The sequence below is a fragment of the Pungitius pungitius genome, chromosome 1 (genome assembly GCF_949316345.1).
Source record: "Pungitius pungitius chromosome 1, fPunPun2.1, whole genome shotgun sequence".
NCBI lineage: Eukaryota > Metazoa > Chordata > Actinopteri > Perciformes > Gasterosteidae > Pungitius > Pungitius pungitius.
In genome coordinates, this window is record NC_084900.1 from 27,420,579 (window position 1) to 27,437,561 (window position 16,983).

General features: G+C 40.9%; 2 protein-coding genes across 6 annotated transcripts in view; one reads left to right on the top strand and one right to left on the bottom strand.

Annotated features, from left to right (window-relative positions):
• Positions 1-1,694: 1,694 nt before the first annotated feature.
• Positions 1,695-12,246, top strand: LOC119223676 (large neutral amino acids transporter small subunit 1-like). 3 transcript variants are annotated; one of them, XM_037481069.2, is made up of 11 exons: positions 1,695-1,783; positions 3,817-4,338; positions 4,443-4,568; positions 7,032-7,137; positions 7,281-7,325; positions 7,702-7,825; positions 7,915-8,018; positions 8,242-8,338; positions 8,743-8,892; positions 9,753-9,927; positions 10,191-12,246. In XM_037481069.2, exons 2-11 carry the CDS (start codon positions 3,870-3,872, stop codon positions 10,265-10,267), a joined length of 1,473 nt encoding a protein of 490 aa, XP_037336966.1. In that variant the 5' UTR covers positions 1,695-1,783; positions 3,817-3,869; the 3' UTR covers positions 10,268-12,246. The 3 variants fall into 3 exon arrangements, with proteins under 3 accessions (XP_037336966.1, XP_037336964.2, XP_037336965.2); XM_037481067.2 differs by lacking the exon at positions 1,695-1,783 and adding an exon at positions 3,020-3,241 and having other exon boundaries at positions 3,814-4,338; XM_037481068.2 differs by lacking the exon at positions 1,695-1,783 and adding an exon at positions 3,020-3,241.
• A 3,353-nt stretch (positions 12,247-15,599) lies between these two features.
• The window catches only part of LOC119223679 (TOX high mobility group box family member 2-like), a 63,273-nt gene continuing 61,889 nt past the window's right edge, over positions 15,600-16,983 (bottom strand). For 2 of the 3 annotated variants that reach the window (XM_037481074.2, XM_037481072.2), the window contains 2 exons: positions 16,619-16,758; positions 15,600-15,768 (listed from right to left, as the gene is read on the bottom strand). In XM_037481074.2, coding sequence (XP_037336971.2) covers positions 15,726-15,768; positions 16,619-16,758 — 183 coding nt within the window. In that variant the 3' untranslated portion in view covers positions 15,600-15,725. The remainder of the gene's footprint in view (positions 15,769-16,618; positions 16,759-16,983) is intronic. The other variant, XM_037481073.2, reaches the window with a different exon arrangement.

Below are 16,983 nucleotides of genomic sequence, written 5' to 3' on the forward strand. Positions count from 1 at the left end.
AAATGTATTCCTGTATTTTGATAATCAGTCATTTCTATTAGAACAGAGTTTTTACAATGCAGTTATTTGTTTTTTTGTCGAGCTAATCCACGGATAACTATTCCACCATTGGCAACATGTGAATTAAAATACAAAGATAAGAATTAAAACTATATGTTAGTTGTTTTCTTTATATACTGTAATGTCTCTCATCTTACTACGTTTTTGTTGTTTCAGTGGTGCTGATAAATGGCGCCACCTGGTGTCCTCTGGGAGAATCACTTACCTCTGATTCCTTTTCTCACAGAGTCGCCCATTCCTATGATTGGAAGAACGCGGAAATCCATACGAATCCACCCACACAGATGCATGAACATAGCATCATTGAAGGATAGGAAATATTAGTTATACCGTTTAAATGAATATTATCTTGCATGAGGAACATTTAACGGTGCAGTCTATGACGTTAGATCGTGACGCGCTGCATGAGAGGTTCATGTTCTTTGTCGGATGTTTTTACACAATGTATTGCATTTTGAAATCCTTGTTGTTTTCATTTCGCACAGAATGTATTTTAGTATATACCAAATGTTACCATAGTAATTTAAATTAACACTAAATTTAATTTAGAGTTTATCAGAACATTCATTTCTTTGCCTCTTTTTCAAGGGGTTTTCATATTGCACTTGAGAGGTTAAGTATCGCTGGATGAACCGATGTGTAACTCTAAAGGCAGCATCAGTACCTATTCGATGGTGTGGCACAAATAACTCATATTGAAAACAGCATACTTGTGGGGGGACATTGGGGGCTACTTTACCTTTAAATATCCCACAATCCCTTGCGATTTTTCTTTTTTTACGTATTGAGTCAAGAAGTAGCTACTTTCGAACGAAATAAACGATCTTTATACAAGCGACCTGCCGCTTGCACTCACAATGTTTATTGTTCGTTCACGTCTCACCGCGGGACCAGTGAACACAATGTTGTGACACCATGATCCAGAACACGTACGCCGTGTGCTCGTATAAGTCCTGCACGGGGCCCATTGAACATCCGGGCATTCCGAAGACTTGCTCTCTGGGCTACTCACGGGGAACCCGGTTTCTCTCCACCCGCCCAGGGGAAAGTCCCCGGACAGAAGGCAGAAAGTGCCCTGGGTGATCCCAGTGTCGGCCCGCGCCTCGTCACTCAGCAGCCGAGATGTTCGCAGAACGGAGCTCGACGATCGCAGGCCCGACTTTGTCAGCTACTCTAGTCATGCAAGTTCGCAGTGTCCACGCTGAACCAGAACGGGGCTCATTCTCGGAATGCCTTTTTGTCACATCTTAACGGACCCTTCGTGAAGTCAATGGGATAATCCAAGTAAATGAGGAAAAACAGGTTCTCGGGCCCCGGGCCCACGTGTTTTCGGCCTGTGATATTTAATGTACACAGAAACATTAATGATTGAAGATGTAACAAAATAATTATCAGACAATATTTCATAATTTGTTCATCACATATGTAATTTTGTCATTGAATTTAAATCAATCAGTTTCTACCAAAAACACTAATAATTGAAATTACCCCTAATCTTGTGAGAAACGAACCTGGAAGAAGTTTAAATGAGGGAGTACAAGATCTACCATAAATATATATATATATTTTTTTGTCTTCTTCTTCTTCTTTGGATTTTGCAGTCCAATAGTTGCAATAACCTTTTGCTGCCCCCTGCTGTTTGTTAAATGTTGTGCAGAAGTGCGTAGAGAATACAAACTGCATCTCCTACTGTTCCCAGTTCTCTGAACTTTTTTCCTTTGAGGTGAGTAATTCTCTCTCGCTGCATGAAGAAGGATGTGCTTTACCGTGTATGCATGTCCATATTCACACTTGCCGTCAGAGCCAAACGCCCTCAGGCTTGATCATTGCAGGCACCTTTTGTATTGAAGGCTAAAGTGCCCATTTCCACTGCTTCCTCCACCACATTTCTTTGCGTTAGATGATATGATTTAGGTGCATTGCAGGGATCTATAGTGTAGTTTTTTTTAAATCATTGGATTAATCTCTGAAAGTATTGGCTTAATCAGGTGACTATACCGCTATTCATAAACTCATTTTATTCAAACTTGAGCTGCAAATCATTTTAAGTGAACCCTGTCCCACTTGTTCATAACCTTATATCACCGATTGACGCTAAAGTCAGAAGAATACAAGATTTATGCAGACATCCCCACCTAGTGGCCAAAGATGTCATGCGCTACCTTTCACATCCAAGCCAGAGACATCCACCTGCTAATCTAAAATAAAAACCTAATATTCTTATAAAGTACAAAAAAATCACGTGTTTTCAGAATTCAAACAGAAAAAATTGTTAACATTCTCTATGGACATTTTCATATAAACATACCAGTGTGTGTCTCTTCCCAAGCTATGCTGTAGTGCCCCTGTGGTTATGGTTTCAGTATCAGTACACTGATAAGATGATGCTCTGCCTCATTATTTATTGTTTATGTGCACTCATCCTTCTCAGTGAGTGTCCATTTTCTCTTCGGTGTCACCTTTCTGCATGACAGAGGGAGAACAAAGACACTTGTTCTCCCATGTTAGCATCACTAGAGGGAGCACTGCAAGTACCGCATCCCACCTAATACACTCTGACACGGGCGCACACTCCGCCGTGCGTGGATTTACTGTTTACTACTGGATTAGGCATTACACAGAAAGATTACTGTGTCACATGGTGCACACTCCAAATGGGGCCTGCCAGTAACATACTTCCATCTCCAAGCTATCCCATCATTCATTCAGGGTGGGTGTGGGCTCACTTGGCAGCAGCTCGACAGCATCATCACAAAGGTTCGGCTCCCCCCCACCCCCACCCCCCTGCTGTATTTGGGAGAGACAGAAGGGAGGGAGATACAGGGAATGGTTCAGGGTCAGATGAATTCCAGTCTCAGTGAGGAAGGCACCGTGTGCACATGAGGAGGAGAGTTTGAGTGCATGTCTGAGAGAAAGGACGAATCAGGGAAGGGCTAGACACATAGCTGGGAGATTGGGGGTGGGGGGGGTGTGGGGGGGATTTTTTCCGTGACGGAGACAGAGAGGAAATCCAGTCAGGAGGAGGACGGGGGACATTAAACGAGGAAAGAAAAAGGGGGGCAGGAGGAATAAGACAAGGCAAGGGGACTCAGACTAAGAAGGAGGATGGCTGAGCCGGAGCTGAAATCACGGAGCAGCCGGGAGAGCGTTGCGAAGGCAGCGAGCCAGGAGAAGATTGGAGGTAGGTAGAGTGCATGCTCACACTCCTGAAAATACCACATGGCGCAGAGCTGCATTATTCCGCCATGCACTCTGATGCAACATTGCTGAATGCATCTCGGTACCCACTTCAATCTGTGAGCACTGAGATGCTTCATAGTGTTTTAGGTGATAGTGACAGGTGTCAGGTGGGGACTTGTTTCACAAAATACATGGAAATAGAGCCGTGTTTTCCACACAGGGCCTTCACTGGGTGTGTAATCCCAATAATCCTTTTCGAATGACCATGATTAGCCTGTTTTTGAGGCAATCCATGCCAAACAATTTCTCAATTTGCTGAACCAGAATGCACACTGCCTCTAACCCTGCTGCTTGAAACACACTCGCTAAACAACGTGTCTGCTGTGTTGTTGTTTTCACATGGGCTTGGTATTTGATTCTATTAAATTCATCAGTGCCTAAAACAGCTCAACACAGAAACCCTTCAAAATAAAACTCCCTGTTTCTTTTGTGATCACTGGCAACTATTATTGGTCTAACCTCACGTGTGAAACTCTCATCTCCTGGTCTGCTGTCCCTTTATTATCTCTGAAGCAGACCAAAATCACGATGGTCTGATTGTCGAGCAGCCGGCATCTCCATCTACCTCCATGGTCCCCGATGCCACCGCCACGAGCCCAACCACCGGCTCGCCGGCCAAAGGGGAGAAGATCGTGCTCAAACGCAGCATCACCCTCTTCAATGGCGTGGGGATGATCATAGGCACCATCATCGGCTCTGGCATTTTCGTCACTCCAACGGGCGTGGTCAAAGAGACGGGCTCGGCCGGGCTCTCCCTGATCATCTGGTCCGCCTGTGGGGTGATCTCCACCATGGGCGCCCTGTGCTACGCGGAGCTTGGCACTACCATCACCAAGTCGGGGGGGGACTACACTTACATCCTGGAGGTGTACGGCGAGCTGGCGGCTTTTTTAAAGCTGTGGGTGGAGATGCTCATCATCCGGCCGTCCTCGCAGTACGTGGTGTCGCTGGTGTTTGCCACCTACCTTCTGAAACCGCTGTACCCGAACTGCCCCGTGCCCGACGGTGCAGCCAAACTCATCGCCTGCCTGTGTCTGAGTGAGTGGCCGCTGTAATACCTTCAGACCGATAGACTTAATAGGTGATTATTCCCACACTACCTAAATTGTGAATTTCTCCACGTATCTCCCCATCTCCTTTAGCCTCCCTAACGTTTGTGAACTGCATCAGCGTGAGAGCGGCCACCAAGGTGCAGGACTTGTTCACGGCCTCCAAATTGCTAGCCCTGATCATCATCATCATCTTTGGCTTCATCCAAATATCCACAGGTGAGTCCCGCTGACAGAGCCATGGAGGTTTATGGTGTTTTTGTGGCCAGACCCACTCACAGGTCTACAAAACACAAGAGACCGAAAGCAGTAACAATCACACAAAAGGAATCAGACTAATGGTGTAACTCAGGTAGATATCAAGTGCAAACCTTACAGTTTATTCAGTCCTGCTATCTGGTATCATTTCGAATGTAGTCGAATTAGTATTTCCCAGCAGGCAGACGTGTACAGTGTATTAATCCATACAGTTTATTGCAATAGTTATGGTCATAAAAGTGTACTGAAATTAAAACAATGACAATTTTATCAACGTATAATTGCACTTTATATTTAATAGCCTCAATGTCTTACTTGCGCTGCTAAAACTCAAGTTTATTTGTTTAGTGTCTGTGTATGTTAAATTAACTGCTTAACTTAATGGGTGTATTCTGAGGTTCAACACTGACGAACTGATCATTTCTTTAATACGTGACTCATAACAATGTGTAACCTCTATTGATATGTACTGAATATCCAGCACATATGGTATGATATTGTCAGAAATAGGTGACATTTTAGTAACACTGATGCTACACATATTTGAAATAACTATAAGTTTATCTCCCTGCAGATTCATTGTTATTTTTCTTACAATGAATCACAATGAATGAATCTTTCAGTGCTCTTATTTACAAGCGCAATGCCAATTTTATAAATAATTTCAGTTTGGAAAATCTTGAATTTGAAAAGCCTTTTCAAAACTGAAATCAAGTAACTGAATCAGCTCCAGCCATGGTAGTCAAAGGAAGCTAGCGCGTCCATCTGCTACTCCCCTGCTACCCCTCCCCTTCCCTGCGAGGCCACACCCACCACCATTGTGCTGCACACTGCGTTACCATGGGAACTAGGCGTCGGAGCTTTGCCGGCTGTTGTCACACTGGGGTCTTTCAGAGCGCGAGAGAGGACTAGTCAGAAAGTAATGTGTGTGTAATACAGCCTTTACGGAGAGTCATTACCATCTGAGGGCGACAGGTAGAGGAGAGAGCCGGCAAGAAACAAGACAAGACCCTTCCCCTCGCTGATCGATTTGTTAACTGCTAATAAGTTACTTATCAGAGGAGGTTTAACCCTCCGATTACTTTTGGGGTCAATTTAACACCATTCGATGTTTAACGTCTCTAAATAGATACCTAACATCATTTTTTTTGCTTCAAATGTTATGACTTTTCCTAATTTAAGGGGGGAAAAATAAAATGAACATGATGATATGTTTTGAATGTCCTGTGCACATAATGTACGCATCGGTGTTAGCTGTATAAAACTAATAAGGTCGTCCGACACAAAATCTTCACCTGCAAACCCAAGTTACACATTTTAACCAATTTGGGTTTGGTGGGGGGGGGGTAATGGAGCTGGGACTGCTGCACGAGGGGCTACTGTGAGACTGACCACCTGACCAGCAGCCTTCTAAAGCGTTCATCTTGGTGCTTCAGGTGCTTTATTATTCTGCTCTCTCTCTCAACTGAAAATGACTTCTAAAGAAAGATTTTCTGTCAATGAGGTTTTGTCACATCTCTTTGATCATGTGACGTAGAGGAGAATGTGTCTGAGACAAAAGATGATGTTGAGGAGGACCCTGATTATGAGGCATCCTCCTCTGATGAGAATAAGATTCTCATTGTTGACCCTCCTGTTGTCTCTCAACCACCAGCAACAACTCTTCCTTCCAAAGATGTAAAGTTATTATGTTCCGTCTCCCCACATGAACAACAGGTAGACTTAATGCTTCTAATGTCATAACAATGCTTCCAGGTTCTGACAGATACGCTGTCAGCCAAGTCCGTGACATAAAATCAGCATTTGAGCTCATCATAACACCATTAATGGTAAAGGATCGACTTGAGATAACAGATTTAGAAGGCAGGGATGTGTAAAGGGAGAGTTGGAAAGCAGTGACATTTTGTTCTGATCTGCATATTTCTCCATAGCCGCTTAACAGGTATTTCCAGATGTTTAAGGGGTGGGTGTTTCTTTTAAATTGAATGCGATTTTTATGTAGTCAACAAACTAGCACAAAGTTCCAAAATACATAAACCTCAGGTAAAAAATATAATTATAATAATTTTCTGGGTGTTTAAATCACTGGGGTCAAATTGACCCCAATGGTAAAAGGTGTTAGTCAATTTGAAGGTAACAGGAGGGTTAGAATATGAGCTGGACATGAGCGGTTTGTTTCAGTATATCAAAGCCAATGCTCAAACCTGGAGGACCTGTTAGAAAAGACGGGGGTCCCAATCTGCCATTTGAAATTGTGAAGACTTTATGAAGTCTAATGACAGGAGCCATAGGGGAAATTAAAGAGGGCAGCAGCCCTAAATGAGAACACATTTAATTTCTATGAAACCAGACAATTCATTTCTAAGATAAAGTTATTACTAAGTTTTTGTTATCTTAGATGTATTCTTCTTTCTGTTTGTGCAGGTGATGTGCCATACTTAACACCAGAAAGAGCATTTGAAGGCAGCAAACTGGGAGTGGACAACATTGTCTTAGCACTGTACAGTGGACTCTTTGCTTTTGGAGGCTGGTGAGGCATCTCTGACCTATTTTGATGTAATTATAGACCAGAAATATGAAAAATCCATTTAAAACTGCCAACTCTTTGAAATACAACTTACAGTAATTACAGTCTTTACCCGATCGATTTAAACATGTTTTTTTTAAATTCAGGAATTACCTGAACTACGTGACAGAGGAGATGATCAATCCAGAGAGGTGACAAAAGTGTAATGAGTGTTGTTTTGAGGACATTCCAACAGCAGGACTTGTTTACTATCATTCGATTCTATGGAGAAACCGCATTCAAAGTGACACGATGCCCTTCACGTTTCAATACTATTTCTAAAGCAACGTCTTAACAAAAGAAAATTGTAAACCTGAGTTTTGATTGCATATTTATAAGTTGCTGTTGTTTTGTTTTTTAAATGTCTAGCATGACTGACAGCTTAAAAGACACTCATCAGATATGAAACAAGACGGTCACATCTGCCAACTGGAATGCGTGACATCAACACAATGGAAACAATCAGACATCATTGGAGAATACGTTCTTTCTGCAAGTGACCCCCCCATCATCCTCCCTCTCCCATAGGAACCTGCCCCTGTCCATCATCATATCCATGCCTATAGTAACGGTGGTGTACGTTTTGACCAACCTGGCCTACTTCACCACCATCTCTCCTGAAGTCATGGTCGAGTCAGAGGCGGTTGCCGTGGTGAGCTTTGTGATTCTGCCATAAAGTCAGCTACAACGTCCGTTGCATCTGGTCGCCGGTTTTCTCATATACTTTGTGCTCTTTGGCAGAGTTTTGGGGAGTACCATCTCGGTGTGATGTCCTGGTTGATTCCTGTCTTTGTAGGACTGTCCTGCTTTGGAGCCGTCAACGGATCCCTGTTCACGTCAGCGAGGTGTGTGTCTGCACAGAGGGAATACAACTTAAGTAGCATTTCTATGCGTCTAATACATAGTTCATAACTTAACTATAGATGAGTTCATGCAATGATTACATTTAAGTCACTATTGGTCTTTGTAGGCAAGATATGACGATAAATCTGAGGCTGTTACGGGTTAGTTGATCGAGGCCAACTATTTCACCACAAAATAACCTGCATAGAGCTTTCTTTCTTCTAGGTTGTTTTATGCTGGAGCTCGAGAGGGTCAGCTCCCTGCTGCTCTGGGTTTGGTCCACACGGACCTCTTCACACCAGTACCATCCCTCATTTTCACAGTAAGACGCCTGCTAGCCACGGCCAGGACCTGACAAAAATTGCCGTTGTCTAATTAGCTCCACAACCTATGGGGAATCCAATGAGGTTATAGTGAACAAAGTGTTACTAAGTCACATGATGACCATTATTAGCGCGTAATCTTCAGACAAATAATTGCTACAGCTGTCTTTCCATTTGGAGCAGTTGAATGTGGCTATAATCATTTTTTTGTTGTTCAAGCCTCTAACACTAATCACAAATCCCGGAATGTTCACAGCATGAAAGCATTTAGAAAAACACAAATCCCAGAGGAGATTAATTCTGCAAACAGCTTTACAAATAACTTGAGGAGAATAATGTGTGTGTTCATATGCTTTGAATACAAGCCTAAATCAACCTCATCTTCCTTTTGTCTTTTTTTCAGTGTTTGCTGTCCATGATGTACGCCATCTCGCAGGACATCTTCTCTGTCATCAATCTTTTCAGCTTCTTCACCTGGCTATGTGTTGGCATGGCCATAGCCGGCATGCTCTGGCTGCGTTTTACCAAGCCCGACCTCAGGAGGCCCATCAAGGTAACGCAACCACGTCTGACAGGTTGCATGTGGGGAAAGGTTTCCCGTCGGACTCACCACGAGGAACACAAGCCATGTGTGTTGCTTTATCTGAAAGTTTCTTGGGGCGTCCAAAACGCCAAACAGTTCTTCAGGTTTCATGGCGCTCTCTACTCTTCCTTTTTTTTTTAAAGAAAAAGAAAAAACAAAAGCCCCATTGTATCACTACTCTTGTTATTGTGGAACCATACTGGGTTGTCAGAATAGGAGGGAGGGGCGCTTCCACGTAGACATGGGTCTTTGTTTCTGTCCCATCATAGGAATATTATTTTGGTTGACCAGTCTTTCATCTTTGCTTTCAGCCTGAGTGCTCTCAGCCTATTTGTTCTATAAGATGAATATCTAACAAGTATTAAATAGCAGAAACAAAAACAACCACGGTGAAAGTGCTCATTATGCAGATTGGTATAGTATTATTACTGTTTTGAATTATTGATCTGAATTTGTAGTCAGAGGGAACTAAATTGATCGAATCAATGGAGCAGCATTACAGTATTTCTCTCTTTGAATTATAGTGAAATATATAGTTGCAAAACATGAAAATAAAAACCCAGTGAGGCAAATTACCTCAACTGCTTTTCAATACCCCATCAAAACATCAGTAAAAGCTTCATTGTTATGTAAAATTTACATGATTCATTGCATGCCATTTACTGTTTTTTCCCCATCTACATAATTAATAATGACAGCATTGTGAAAAATGACTCATTCACTCACCAATTAAATCTCTGATTTTGTTAAATGCTGTTAGGCTACTTCATCTACCCTCCTCTTTGCTTACAAGAGCAGACGCCTACATCTATGATCTTTTCCTCCCTTAGGTGTATCTATTCATCCCGGTGACTTTTGTCTTGGGATGTGTCTTCATGATCGTGGTGTCCTTCTGGGCAGCTCCGTTCGAGTGCCTGGTAGGCAGCGGCATTATTCTCACAGGCATCCCGGCGTACCTGCTGGGCTTCAAGTGGAAGAAACCTCATGTGGTCCTGAAGGTGCTGGGTGAGTGAGACATTTTTGTGTTTTTTCAGTGTCCCCTTCGTCCTATTAGATCAGGCAAGACCGGAGTAGCATTTCTTAAAGTTTATTGTGAAATACATGAGAGAACATCTGCTCGGGGCAGTGATACGTTTGGTTTGTTTGCGTAGTCGGCCGAAACGACGGGAACCCAGACGTTGAGGCGATGTTAGACTAAGTGTACAATCCGCTGTAACCTAGTAAAATAAAAGAGACAGGGCTGATGCTGATGAGTTGTTTCTCCTCAGAAATCTTCACCATGTTGTGTCAAAAGATCTTCATGTCTGTTCCTGAGGAGAAGGAGCAACAAGAGGCGGCTGAATAACCACAGCCTGAACCAGATGATGGACTCTTGGGTCATGTTTCTGTCTGAACATTTTGGATATGTGTGCATTTATTCACTTGTGATTTGGCTGAAGCAATTTATTTCAAGACTTTCCCTAACCAGGCATGTGACTATGGAAGAAGTTGATAGTAATAAGGGCAGCTTAGCATTTCTAAAGGAGGGCTTATGTATGACAAATTATGAAGGCATATCTAGTGAACATTAAGAATGTGCTAAATGACCCTAAAATAAGAGCAATTATGTGCTGCCCACACGGTGTTTGAAGCTGCATTCAGATACTCGAGTGGCTCGAGAATACCCGGAAAAGTGCACAGATAAGTAGCTTAACCTTACAAGACATTTGACAAACACAACATAGTTTCAGATTGTTTACAGTTGCATAAGTATGAACGTTGCTGACCTGTGAGTTAAACATGATAGATAAGGTTAAGTATGGAGGAGGCAATGATTAACTAGCGCAACACTGATTACATTATATTCACGTTACTCATATTTGTGTTATTTTTTTTTATATTGTAACGTTTTCTTTTATTCATTTGTAAAAATGAATCCACAGCCCTAGGTGAAAGCACAAGCTTAAGTGAGATAAATGAGTGTTTTTAATATTTGCTGAAGATATGTCGCTGTGAAGCAGGTCTCTTTCTTGTACCATTCGCACATTGAATAATGTCGGAGTCATGCAGTGCTTGAAATGTGATGGTTTTTTTATGAATTGACCGTTGTTACCAGCAGCTGTTTGTAAGGCATTATCATCAGAAACTGAAGACCTGCATAGATGTCTTTCTAGTTGTACTTTAAGAACTTCATTGTAGTGTTCTGTGTTGTTTGGATGATTTACATATGCTAGTAATTTTAGTAATGATATCCTGTTTTTTGTTTTATTGTCACTATGAGACCAGAATGAATGTTGCAAATTTAACGACATCCTCTCTGTTTTTATATTTTACCTATAAAATCTTAATTTTAAACTGGACATGTGAGGTTTTTGAAAGAACATTGTAAATCTACTCAAACTCCCAGAGGAAAAAAGTCTCAGAGGGAAATGGAGGAGGATGGTTGAGAATCCACAGAAAAATCAGACAATAAAGGTGTTGCAGCACTGTCAACTAAAATATACATTTTCTGAAATTGGAAGATAATCCATTGGTCAAAAACCTCTCAGAGAAAAATGAAATATTTTCCTTAAAAAAATAAAGCAAAAGCTGTGCAGCAGAATCTGCAATAGTCTGGATTTTGTAAGTTCTGGACTGAACTTCTAACAAGAATTAGAATTTGTAAATGTAGTGTGAATTTGTATTAACCAATACAACACCAACTAATGACAATAACACCAATGAAGGCAGTTAATGCTTACACTAAGTTGAGAAGCTGAAATGAAAATTTAACAAACATTTGGAACATACTGCACTTACACCACATGCATTTTAAAAATATGAATGTAAAATAGTAAATCATGTAAAAAATGCTTCTTTTACTGGTGGTCAGAATGATGCAGTAGTTAAATAGTTAATGACTTATTAGGCTCTTTGTGAATATCGGCATATCAACGCAAGTGGAAAGTAGATAAGTACATTTATTATAGTAAATATTGAAGTACTTGTATTATTTATACAACAGCCAGATATATACAAGCACAACCATTTACAGTACAATAATGAAAAACAACTTCTGATAACATTTCAACACAGGATGTTTAAAACCACACATTGAATCATTGATTGACTAGAACCCTTTGAATATTTTGCATCATGCACAACATTCTGTATCTCTGTGTACAAAGTGGTACGGTGTGTATGAAGGCCCGTTTGCCTAATAAAAGGGTTCTGGAGAAAAAGATATAATGACAATTATATTATAATAATTTAAAAACATGTCGGGTACCTGTGTCAAATATTGTAACTGTTGTTGTTTGCTGCCCATGGACAGTACGTGTAACAATAAACATATTTTTGTTCAAAGTTGGTGTTTTGTAAGCCACAAAAGAAATAATTCAGATCTCAGCGTCCTACCTGCATCCGTTAACAAAAGGCCGACCCCAGCCTCTCTACAGATAACCGCCTCGACCACAACAAACAATTCAAATGATAATGTTTCGCCACCAAGGTCTTCTCAAAAAGGTCGACCAACGGCAGCGGCAGCATCATATCAGTTATCAAGGGTTCAGGTAGTGATCTGTATGAAATGTTGTGTGTCCTCTCTTGTTTGTTGGCCGGCAGACGACGGGAGAGTTCGTATCCTTGGAAAGAGGAAATGAGAGGGTCTAATGATACTGATGGAACAAGTATCAGAGACAATATTAGTGATGGGAGATTGGGCGGGCAAGGAGCCAATATTGCAAATTGACGTGTGGACTATTTTGAAAGCCGACTTTATCAGATTATTTGATTTAAAAAAAATAGAAAATTGGGGAATAAAATATAGTAAAGTTCAGCAATTGGGTCAAAGGTAATATTCTAAGGAGACCAGAACCATTGTTATTGTCATTGAAAGCAAACATGAAAAATGGCATTAAAACGGAATGTATGTTATTTTAGAGCAATCTTTGAAAGAAATTAAATGCTTTTATTTTGTGCTACTACAGATTTAAAATGCATTTTGGAATAGAGTAAAATTGTAATGTATCCTAGACTGCCATCCAATTTGTAATGAGATCTCCTCAACTTCACAGTAAGCATTGATCATTAACATCAACCTTTATACATCATTTGCAGGTTTGTGGTTTGTATTTAGCCTTCAAGACCTAGTTGTCATTCACAAGAAACAGTTTATTAGTAAACTAAACAACAAATGACCCGTGAGCATTGTGACTCATCTTAAGAATGTTGTTAAAGTCAAAAGAAATGTACTAAATTGTATTTGGTCTACATCGTGCTTAGATTTGCTTGGTTCAAGATATCACCTGTAGATGGCGATAGAGGAGCATTACTATGAACTGGTAGGTCAACACCATCTTGCTGTTATGCCAATAAAATATTTGAAATGTGTGAAATGCCATTTTTTGCTTGTGATTCTGGTCCCATCTGCTCACTCATGTAACTTTGTTAGTGTAGTTAATCAACAAACATTCAAGGGTACTTTTGCAAGTGTGCAATGATTTATTTTCTTACATTTCACAACCATCCAGTTACACATCTGGAAGCTGCCCAGTAAAACTACATCTGTGGGATATGGGAAATTATGTTGAGGTTAAGGCCTTCTTTAATTTTCATTTAAACACTCAAGTTCTACATTTTACCAGCTGTCTAGCTTGGATGATTGTAAAGAATTGATCCTTTGTAGTTATGGGGAGCTGAAAGAAATGTGATACGTTCTATAAATCAGCTCTAGGGGGCGCTGCATTATCATCCTATAGATTGAGCAAGGCAGAGAGAAAGTCAGTGGAAGAGAGCAAGCGAGATGGAAGGACAGAGAAAGAGAGAGAGAGATTCCATTTATATTCTACCTTTAATCCAACTGTGAAATTCACAAGTGAAAGTCAGTCCTATTTTTCTTCTCAGGTGGTTCTCTGACAGAACGTGTACTGCTGCATCAACTCTGAGTTTCATCATCACACCTTTACCAGAGACCACAACCAGCAGGCGCACAAATGCTATTTGATATACTATATTGATCAGGTCTGGTTTCATGAAAAGAAAAGAAAAGACATGGAGAGGTTCAAGTGTAATAAAGGGACACCGTGGAACCTCATCTCTTTACCGAGTGAGCGATGTGGCATCAGTCACATCCACTTCAAAGATTATTCTCCCAATTAACCTCAGACCCATGAAGGCAAAGGTATGTGCACAGGCGGACAAAGCTATCAGGTGCTCCTCATCACATTAATGAATGTGTTGAGGCTCACAAAGAAGTCAAATAAGTAGAGACTTAAACATATTTTTCTCCACTTTAAACATTTTATTACAGACAAAAGAAAACAAAAGAAGTATTTGTGACACAAAATTAATCTAATGCTGGTACACCGGTATTGCACCAACAACAATTTCTGAAAAAATATTTATTATTCTAATAATAATGTTGTTTGATCAATAATAATAATAATAATAATAATAATGCACCCTGCTGAAAATAAGCCAAAATGGTACTTCATATCATCATAAATAGATGTATTGCAACCAAATTAAATAGAATGACCAGATCATAAAACAAAATGGGTTCTCCCATAACCGGCTTTACAAATTAAAGAAGTACATTTGGCAGGTTTATAAACAAACTTGAAATATCTACCCCCCCCGTGACTCTTCCTCCAAAATGCAAAAAAATCCTGCTACAGTGAAAAAACAAAATATCTTTAGAATTCTTTTTCTTCACAAAAAATGATAAAGATGAGTTCAACACAATTCTAAAACACCTAATAAAACTAGTCAAAAACTTTAAAACCCACTGTTATGTTTTTTTTTTCTTTAGTAACATTTCACATTTAGCAACTTTTTTTTTTTTATTCACCTGTATAAGTGGTGTCAGGACTAAGGAAAGGTGAGCGGGTTTACAGGTGGGGGAGAGGGGCGGTCCTTATTGACCAAAAGGAGGAGGAGCTAAATGAGAGGTATCAACCTTTGACCTCTACAGTTCTGTCACGTCCTGAGGCCATGTGAAGAGAGAGAGACACTTTCTATCAGAGCTCTGACAGTTAACGGGAAATGGAGCGTTTTACAGTCTTCGCAGTCCTCGAGACCAGTGAACACGGTTTCAACACAGCTTTTAGCGTGTGTTTTCACTCGCTGAATCCTCCCGCACGAAAATCACATAGCCAAACCAAAACAATGTTTCTTTAAAAAAGAAAAAGTAAGGGACTGCAGCTAAATACACACATAAGAGGGATCCATTGTGGTGATATTTACATCACTCTGTGAGACAGAAAAGGAAAAGAGGGAGTCCTTTACTTGGATGATTTACAAACGTCTTAAGTATCTGTGACTATCTTCTTTAAAATGTCACTTTGCTTTTACTCTGTTGCGGCGTTTCCGTATGTCCTGACGTACATCCACCCCAGCTGAGGTGACGATTTTCTATTTTCCTGCTTCAGCTTTTGCACCCAAAACCCCTTCATGTAATGTATGCTTAGAGCATTTCTCCCGACCCGATGAGGGCAATCCATTACAAACACAGAGTAATGGAGTAAACAGGAGAGAGAGCATCTTTAAGAAAATTCAAAAAAGATTGAGAAGACTTCTTCTTTTTTTTGGTCTTCACGTCTGGTGTGTTGGCATGAGCTTAGAGCTCACTGATAGGGAAACGTAAGGGAAGTGCCTCAGGCTTCAGGCCGATCTAAGTGCTTGGCAAATAGCTGAAGGTACTGTAGAAGTCTTTGGGATTTTTGGAATCCATCACAAAAAAAAAAAAAAAATGAAGGAAATAAAATGGTGTAGAAACAGATACATCGATGACGTTGTTATGGTGGAGAGCTCCCTGGAGTCTGACATTTGGAGGTCTTTCAACTTCAAGTGAGGTAGAGAGGCTTGTCCCGAGCTCCCATGCCACTGCTGAGGAAGAATAGCTTGTATTACACTAATGTGTGTCTGGATACAAACAATTGACTGTGTGTACTTCTGTTTATTGCACCAGGAAATCTAAGCATATTCAAAGTAAGACCTGTCTAAGAAAGCAGCTCTAAAACATAAAAACCGCAATCTGTATGAATAAAATGTCCGAACACGCAGATAACTTGGTCCTTGAAACGTCTGTTATCTTTACTGCCGCAGTGGAAATAGTTCCCGTACTCTACACAACTCCAACCTACTGTGACCTGACACTGAGGGAAATGGTTTGAGCAGATACTCAATGTACTTCAAAGAGCATCAAACATGATTTGACCGAGGCGTGATCCCGTTTGACGTAGCGGTGAATCGGCTCTAAATACAGGAGATTCTGCCTCCTGGAATAGCAACACCACGTTTCAGGTCTGAGACAGCGCAACGTTTGTCTTGTACCTGCTTGAATAGCTTAATTCAATAAGGCAATGTGTGCTGAGCAAAACACAGGGAAACTTAATTGGGTGTCACACTTATTCCAAGCTTGGTAATAGCGTTGTTCTACTGCTGCAACCCATTTCAATTTCAAGGAGATGCTTTGCTTGAGCAGAGGAGTCACAGTTTACGATTAATACTGTCTGAGATTGAAAGTGAAGTGGTTCAGAGGAACTCACTTGGAAAATGAGCAACCGTCAGACAAATACTTAACATTCTCAATAATCAAATATCCAGGATTGAATCTAGGGAGGCCAGGATTTCATTATTCCGGACCATTGTTTGTGGCTTACCCCGATGGGATTTCTCCATTATGTCCAGCACACTACATTCACTACTACCATGACGCAATGCGTGACAAGCTCACCCGCAGTGGTTAGGTCCACAGTCCCTGTTGCAGTACTCGCTGTCCCAGTCAGGGGTCTGGCCATGCACTGGGTTAGGGGCCCCTGGAGACTGTGAGCCTCCGACACTGTTCTGGTAATCAGCTTGAATATGGGAGAATCCCTGAGGGCAGGAGAGGAAGGAGAGGACAGTGGTTATATCGCTCCAGCCCTTAGGAAGGCCAGCCAGGAGCCGGGATATAGTATATAGTTATAGTGGTCTTTCTGTTGGTTAAAAGTGGTCTTTAAAATTCTTAAAACCATGAAAACCTCCTGCTGGATTGGAGACATTTTAAAATAAAAAAGAAAGGAGAAAATAGTTTGTTCACCACTAAATTAAACGTATTTT